This window comes from Condylura cristata, unplaced genomic scaffold, assembly GCF_000260355.1.
Source record: "Condylura cristata isolate star-nosed mole 26May11 unplaced genomic scaffold, ConCri1.0 scaffold00013, whole genome shotgun sequence".
Classification (NCBI taxonomy): Eukaryota; Metazoa; Chordata; class Mammalia; order Eulipotyphla; family Talpidae; genus Condylura; species Condylura cristata.
In genome coordinates this window covers 2,037,232-2,045,272 of record NW_004567114.1, presented here as the reverse complement: position 1 = coordinate 2,045,272, position 8,041 = coordinate 2,037,232, and the positions used below count along the sequence as shown (strand labels likewise).

Here is an 8,041-nt window from a genome sequence, read left to right as displayed (position 1 = left end):
CCTGCTCCGGGGCTGCGGCGCGCCGCTCCCTCGCCCCGCTGCTGCGCTGCAATGCAGCAGGCTGCGCGGAGGGTCCGGAGCCGTCCGGCGCCGCTTTCCAAAGTGGGACCGAAGGATGCGGAGGAGCCGCGCGGGCTGGCGGCGCCCTGGAAGCCTGTGGCAGAGTTGGGGCTGCGGAGGGTCGACAGGAGGAGAGGCGGCCGTGGTGGTGCGCGCTCCGGGAGGGAGCTGCGGCGCCGGGTCCGTGTGAGTCAGTGTGCAGTGACATGACCGGCGGAGGGGGTGGGGGCAGACGGGGAGAGGGGCCGCCACGGCAGGCTGGCTTGGCACACAGTTTTAGGGCAAAAGCACCAACTCCTGTGTTTCCCCCAACGCGATGTAAACAAATAAATGAACACAGAGAAGCGTCTGAAGCCAAACACTCCTCCGGGCTGGGTGCGGGCTGGGTGCGCGCATCAGGTGGCCAGTGCTGCTCTGGAGAAGAGGGGAGCCAGACCCTTTCTGAGCGGCTTGGGGGGTGCCCAGCAGGGGCAGAGGGTCTGGGGAGAGGCAGAAGGGCCTGAGAGGGGTCTGGAAAGTCGGGGTGAGTGTGAGTGGTCTGGGGGAGGGGGGAGACTAGGAGAGGGCTTGGGACCTAGGGGAGGACCAGGGGGCGCTGGAGCCGGGTCGGGGCTGGAAGGTCTGGGCAGAGCAGGGGGGCTCTGAGGAAGGCAGGGAGAGGGCAGGAGGACTGGGGGGACTTTGGGGGCTCTAAAGGGAGGTAGGAGGGCCTGGGGGCTCAGGAGGTTGCTGTGAGCATTCTCTGCACCCCCGTACCCTGTGCTTTCTCCTGAGCCCCGGAATGTGGGCAGGGGCAGCTCTTCTCCCCTTTTCCACATCTGTTCCCTGAAAATCAGCTCCTTCGTACTCCTGGGGCTTCCTTCAGACCCAGAGCCCTTTGCCCGTGGGCGGCTTTGCACACCCGTGCGTGTCCTGCACTTCATTTTTACCTGCTTATTCGAAAACCCTCTCAGTAGGAGAAATTTCAGACACCACAGAAGGAGAGAAAGTGGCCGATCTTCCTCACGTTTGCACAGCTCCCTCTCCCCGGGCAGACCAGACAGCCCTCCGGCAGCCAGTCCCTGCGCCCTGGTTAACCCTCCTCCTTCCCCTCCACCCTGGACTGTTTTGAAGAAAACCGAAGGAAGCGGTGGTTTCCTGTGAGCATTTTCAGCCCGTATCTTGCAAAAGGACTCTTTTCTGTTTTAAATCCAGAGCCACAATGTCATTATCTCAGTTAAAAAATTAACAGCATTTCCTTCATGCCATTCAGTGTCTCTTCAGTTTTCGAATCTCCCTGATTGACTCATAAATTTCCTTTACAGTTGGCTTACTCAAATCAGGGTCCTAATTCTTCCCTGCACTTTCAGGGGCCGGGTAAGTGCCGCTGCACATTTAGCAGCTGGAAAACTACCCCGCGTCCAGGACGCAGCCCCGGCCTCGGCAGTTCTCAAACCCCTCGCCGACCTCGGGGCCGGCTCTGGGTCTTCACCAGGGTGACCGAGAGGCTTGGGGATCGTGTCCGTGACACCCCCAGCCCTGTCTGATACATAACAGACACTCGGCAAACAGTAGCTGCTGGAATTATTCTTTTTCCCGGAAACCTCTGAAGGGGAGCAGGGCTGGGAAGGCGAGACAGAGCTGGCTCTCGTCCACAAAACAAAAGGTTCCTGGCAGTCCCGACCCCTGAGTGGCTAACACAGCACAGGACGTGCCCCACATCCCAACGAAGGCAGCCCAGCAGCCCGCAGCCAGGGGCTGGGACGCCCGGCCGCTCCAGCCCGGCTCCAGCCTCCGCACGCAACCCTGCGCTGCGGCCGGCCCCGGACAGGACGGCCGACCCGGGACCCCACAGGTGGCCGGCCCACCACACGGCACCCTGTGCTGTGAGTCAGGAAAGACCACCACCCCGATTGCTCCGGCCGCCGCCCAGCCCCGGTGCCGCAGGGGGAGCACACCCCTCAAACACTGCGGACAGTTTCTGAAAAGCATCTCTCAACATGTCATGCGAGATGCAGTGGTTTTCTCTCTGCCTCAGCCCCAGCCCGACCGCAGAAGCAGAGGGAATGAGCAGTTAATGACCATTTGCCCGGGCCAGGCACCTCTCTGCCCACCCCTCTTTACATCCTCACCCAGCTCTGTCTGACGGCCCTTTATTTTACAGATGAGAGGGCTGGAGAGGTTAGTGACCTGTCCAGGAGTGGCTAGGAAGGAGGACCTGGGACTCCGACCCAGGTTTGTCTGACCCCCGCGCACCGTGTGGTGAAAGGATGGATGGGAGTCCGGTGGGTGGGTGGGTGCCTGTGTCGGTGCCAGTGGGTAGAGAGGTGGCTGGCCGGTGACGGCTGGTGAGATGGGTGAAATGAATTCGAGTGCAGAGGATGGCTGGCTGGATGGGTGGCTGGATGGGTGGCTGGATGGATGAGAGAGAATAGTCAGTTTCTCACCACGGGAGGAGGCTTGCTGTGGCTGCGAAGAGAGAGTTCTTCTGAGTGGTGCTGTCTGGGGAGCTCTTGCCTTCTCCTCCGCCTCCGAGTGGACTGACGGGCTTAGGTGGCTCTGGGACAACAGGTGGGCTGCCAGCTCACAGGGAGCGAGTCCCAGCTGTGGTGCTGGAGCTGTGCAGCAGCAGCTCTCAGTCCTAGCTGCTTTCACGCTGCTCTGAGAAACAGCAGGCTGCCGCCTCACCACTGGCTCTCCTGGATGACTAAGCCTCAGTCCGACTGCTCCGTCGTCCTCTAGCCACTTGGTGCAGGCTTCTGTCCCCTAAATCATCACCGCCACCCTCCACGACAGCACTTGCCATCCTCGAGCCAGACAGAAGGAAACTGAGGCTTGGGATTGGCAAGGGACTTGCCCAAGGCCACACGTGGGTGCGAACGGGGACCGGAACTTGAACCCTCGTCTGATTTTCTTCCAAATTCATTCATTCTTCCCATTTCGCCATATTTTTGACTTTGATTGAAAAAATTTGCGCTCCTTGGGGTTCACCCACGTCAGACTTGCCCTCTCAGTCCCCCCAGGGAGCGGGGCCCCTTAGGCACGTGAATTCAAGTCTATTTCTCAAGTAACACCTTCTCTAGTCTATTCTACTTGCGTCTATCAACCCGGCGCACCCCTGACGCCCCGCCAGGCGGTGAATCGCGTCGGGTTGATTTTCCGGCCGCTCACCTTGTCACTAGCTGCCAAGGGGAGCAGATACAAAAGGAGCCCTAGAACCTGAAGGGGGTGCAAGGCAACGGGAGACCGAGGGCTGTGGGGCACACCAGCAAGGCCCCCGGGCCCCCGACCTCTGTGGGGCTCAGGCACCTGCACGCGCAGCCCGGGCTGAGCACTGTCCCCGCGCCCCAGCTCTGCTTTGCATTCCAGCCCTGTTTTCACCCGTCTTTTGAGTTTGGGCAAAGCACGTAACTCTGTGCCTCAGTTTCCTCACTTGTCATATGGGTGCGCTGGTAGCACTGTAGTGATGGTGCTTCCAAACTAGAAGAGTAAAACATTTGACGCACTTCCAGCGACACTTCCCACCATAAGCACACAGCGAGTATTTTATCACAATTCAAGTTGCAGCTTTTACAACCCTCCTCATTACGATGGCATTTCATGTCTCTGCCTGATGAGGGCCATCCTCCGCACTTGACGGCGGGCGGGCGAGGTGCTCCACGTGGCGTGGGCACGAGTTTGTCTTCGGAGAGGGAACCTGTGGAATGGAAACACGGATACCCATTTCAGACTAACGATTGCAGTTTGGGCTCTAGAAAAAGCATTATACGCCCCAAATAGAAATGCAGCGTCAAAGGAAAGATGCTCCCTGGAGTAGAGGTTGCTCCCCAAGATCTCCCTGGGGGTGCTGAGAGTTTGGAGGGGAGCTGGGGAAAAGGGCAGCATGAACTGCTCAGAGCCCCCTGGTTCCACGTTGTGGCTTTTGGGGGGCAGTGGACAAGTTCCCCTAATTTCATACCAGACTCACTTCCCTGTCTATCTCTTTGTGGGGAAGGAGGGAGGGTGTTGGTGACAAGGTAGCTGTGTGGATAGCAGCGTTTCTTTGGCTTTGCTGGGGGTGTCGGTGCCCAACACTGGGGCCCAGGGGCGTGCAAGTCCAGGGGGACGCGTCCCCACTGCCTCTCCGCGGAGACTCTCCGCGGTCACGTGCTCCCACGCTCACTCCGTGGGCTGGCGGGTTCCCGAGGGTGAGAACGCCACTAAGCTGAGGCCTTGGGCTAAGAGGCCGAGCCAGCCTCGAGCCAGCCTGACCACTTGCGAGTCACTAAGCTGTCCCGAGGCTCAGCCCCGCGTGGGAGAGGAGCACAGGGCATCTTAGCCAGACGCGCCCGTCCGAGCCCCGCCTTCCCATCACCGCCCCGCCCCGGCTCATTGCGTGTCTGCGCTGGCTGCTCCGTGGGGGTGTGGTCAGCTCGGGGCTCGTCGGTTTGGTCCGCTGTGCTGTCCCTGGCCCCTAGCTTAGTGCTTGGCCTGAGCGCGTGCTCAGAACTTTTCTGGGGGAAAGGGAGGTGAGAGAGGCGCTGTGGGGCGGAGCCCGCCCCCCGGCCGCGCGGCGCAGCGTGCGGAGCCCGCCTCCAATAGCGATGGGCTAATTACGGTGATTATGTCTAATTCGCAGGACTGCGCCCAGGCCCAGATGAGATAATGGGGGCTCAGGCAGGACACGGCGCCGTGCTGGGACAGGAGGTGCAGCGGCCGACCCTCTGCTCCTTGGAGAGAACTTGTGCTTTGACTTCATGCCTTTCATTTGCGCACCATCTGGAGGGAGGGACGCCTGCTCGATTGTTGCCACCTGAGGCCTGGCAAGTGTGGCAGAGGCGACGGCTGGGCCCGGGGCGACGCCCAGCTGCGCGGTGTCTCCGAGCGGCCGAGAACGTGGCTGAGTGGCTGTATCTCTGTATCTGTTGCACTGAACGCACGTGCATAATAGATGCGTGTTTGCAAATTTGTTTGTTTGTGTTTATTTTCATGTCCCAGTGCAGCTCCTGGCCAGCGTGCCGGGCACGTACAGGCCTTTCCCAGGGCAGGAGGGGAGCTGGCTGTGCTGTCAGCGGCCTCCAGGCTTCTCTGGCTTCTGGAAAATAATTCGAACATCACGAATGGCATGGCACAGACTCCCCAAGGGCAACTCCGTGTCATGAGATGAATTTCCGTTTCCAAGGTGCAGCCTCTAGCTGGATTTCTGTTTTCCAGGTACTGGTTTAAGTTGGATGCTGTGTGCAAAACCCGACAGGCCCCAGCAGCTTCTGCCCCAGGCCCCTCCCCTGACCTGAGCGCTGAGATCCTTCGTTTCTCTGACCCTCTGGGGACAGCGTGGCCACGGGTGGTGTGGGTGGGCGCGGGTGTGGGGTCGCCGGGCAGTGCTGGGGCTGCGGCGCCCTCACGTTGGACCCACGAGGGTGCTGCTGTTCTTGTTCTACAAACGCACAAGTCGGGGCACAAGACAGAGAGGCCAGGTCACGTCTCTGCAGTTACACAGCTCGTGAGTGCCTGCTGGGGTGGAACCTGGTCTGTCTGTCTGTCTAGCACCACCGCTCGGGCGCGCTGCAGAGGGTCCACAGGCGTGGGCGAGGGCCTCAGACACGGGCAGGGGCCGCCGAGCTGGCCGGCCGGGGCTGAGTAGGGCCGGCGGAAAGGGCCCTGGAGCAGGTGGGGGCGACAGGTGCAGGGCTGAGTGCACCTTGCAGCCGCCCACTGGCTGGCGGCTGCCTCTGGGGCCCGCGGCGTGGGACGCGGCGTGGCTGGGGTGGGGGGTGGCGGGGCCCAGGCGCAGCTGGCTGGCCCTGAGGCCCGTGGTGTGTTCACCAGTCACGCCCATGTCACTCTCCCCTCACCCTTTTTCAGCTTTCAGCTGAAACCTCCTGCAGCGGTCTCGTAAGCCACCGGCCCACTGTTTTGAGAATAACACTTTACAGACAGAAGGGAGCGGGGAGGGGGTTCGCTGGAGAGTGGGGGCGACTCAGGTGTAGGGCAGCGGGCGGGGGAGGCAGAGCTGCGTGGGCCCAGATGTGGTCACTGTCCTGGTCTTGGCCGGCCCGGAGGTCAGAGGTGGGCCCGGAGGGGACAGGGCCAGCGCCGGCGACGTGCGGCTCTCCACACCGAGGGACGCAGGAAAGAGCCCGGCGTGGCTTGTTGTTTGTTTTATTCTTAAACTGATAAGAGGTTGCAGCAGTAATGTCATGGGCCTCCCTCAGACAGAACAATTGTGGGAATGTGTCTGGACAAAAGGTTTTGATGGATCCAGGTCCGCTGACCTGACTTCAGCGGACAATGACCTTGTATTTTCTTCCTCCTAATGGGGTGTTAGGCGCCGGGGCATGGACACACTGGGTGTTCCCCCGCGTCCCCTCCCCCCCAGGGAAGAGCTCGACTGTGGGGAGGCAGGCAGGTGTAAGGGTGGTAAGGGTGTTATTGGGTGTCCAGGGATTAGGCAGAGATGAGTGAAGGCCTGGACAGAACGCGAGTGGACCCACTGTGGACCCGCAGTGACAGAACGTGTTTCAAGCCAGGATGGCGAGTACTCGAGTTATCCGAAGCCCCAAGCCCAGCAAGGTGTCAGCTGGTGGGTGGTGAGAGAGTGTGTCCTCGGGTGAGAGACCACTCAGTGGGCGGGGCCTGGATGGCGGCCGCCGTGTCCACTGTGCAGCTGAGAATAAGTCACATGAGTAAATAAGTACTAAAAGGAAAGAGGGTCAAGAATGAACCACCGAAGAGAAGTCATGACCGGAACTGTGGGTTCAGGTTGATCCGCTTAGATGCCGCTGTGGACTGTCCCCAGCAGCAAGGCACGGCCCAGCCCTCCGCTGTGTGGATGAAGAGCAGGTGGCACACAGCGGTGTGCTGAGCACGTTTGTCACACGGAAGAAGGAAGTGACCACACTGACGGGCCAGACGAGGGGCCCGACGAGATCACACCGGACTCCCCGGCTCCGCGGGTCACCCGGCGGCCCCCGCGTGGGTAAGGAGCCAGAGCGGGCTGCTCGAGTCCCCCTCATTCTTGTGTTGACTAGGGTGGTGAACTCGTGCATGCGCAGTGTGGATAATCATAATTAAAAGTGCGTCTCGGGAGAGCTGTGCCATCTCCGTAGGGCAGCTGGGGCAGGAGCCAGAGAGCGAGTCATCCTGTGCGGCCAGCGGTGGCCCTTAAGAGACATCTCCGTCGCTTCCTCCTCAGTCACATCTGCCTTGTGTTTCACAGAATGCAGGCCCCAGCGTGGGCCTCACGGCAGTGGACGAAAACGTGGCCCGTGGCTGCTGTGGGAAATGAGCCGTGGACCGTGGACCGTGGATCGTGCCAGGTGAGCGGTGGGCGGGCCGGGCGTGGTCAGGTGCGTAGGCGTCACTGACAGGAACGGTGCGCATGAGCAGTAACTGGCTGAGCACAGGCAGGTGGCGAGCCTGTCGTGAACCCAGGGACTGGACTGTCCACGGGGCTTACCGGTCACCAAGCCAGACAGTGGTCCAAGCGGCAGCTCTCGGTGCAGGAGCATCTGTGCCCGTGTGGTTCTGCGGAAGCCCCCCCGACACACAGTGCTGCTCTCTGGAGCGTAATGCTTCGTCTTCTTCCTCGGGTGAAGCGATGGCTTCGTGTGTGTCTGTGGACTTTTTAAAACTAGGCGCGTGCACAGAGGAGGTGACGGACAGGCTCCCAGGACAGTGCGCGGCCCAGGGAGCGCTGCACCCTTGCACCGTCTGAGCAGCGCCCCGCTCCCAGGCCGTGTTTGCTGTGTGGCTGCGTAGGAGAGCCAGGGTGCGGGGTGTGGGACTGCTGCCCCGGGCTGGACACGGAGTCCTCCTGCAGGCTGAGGTGCTGCCACCCCGCTGTTCTAGTCCACATGCTGCGGTTTCTACACTGCTGGAGAAGCCTGGCTGCAAGGGGAGAGCAGTCTCGTAAGGGACAGGTTTGATCGTTTTCTCTTTGTTGGGTAAGATTTGTGGCTACTTTATGATTTTTTTTTTAAAGATTTATTTATTTGTGCATACAGAACTGGGGTACAGGCCA

The 8,041-nt window shown here is 60.8% G+C and overlaps 1 protein-coding gene across 1 annotated transcript in view; it reads left to right on the top strand.

The window, feature by feature from the left end:
- The window catches only part of LOC105853573, an 86,265-nt gene that overhangs the window by 12,051 nt on the left and 66,173 nt on the right, over positions 1–8,041 (top strand). The window contains exons 5-7 of the mRNA XM_012724377.1: positions 4,658–5,232; positions 6,818–6,997; positions 7,238–7,337. Coding sequence (XP_012579831.1) covers positions 4,658–5,124 — 467 coding nt within the window. The 3' untranslated portion in view covers positions 5,125–5,232; positions 6,818–6,997; positions 7,238–7,337. The remainder of the gene's footprint in view (positions 1–4,657; positions 5,233–6,817; positions 6,998–7,237; positions 7,338–8,041) is intronic.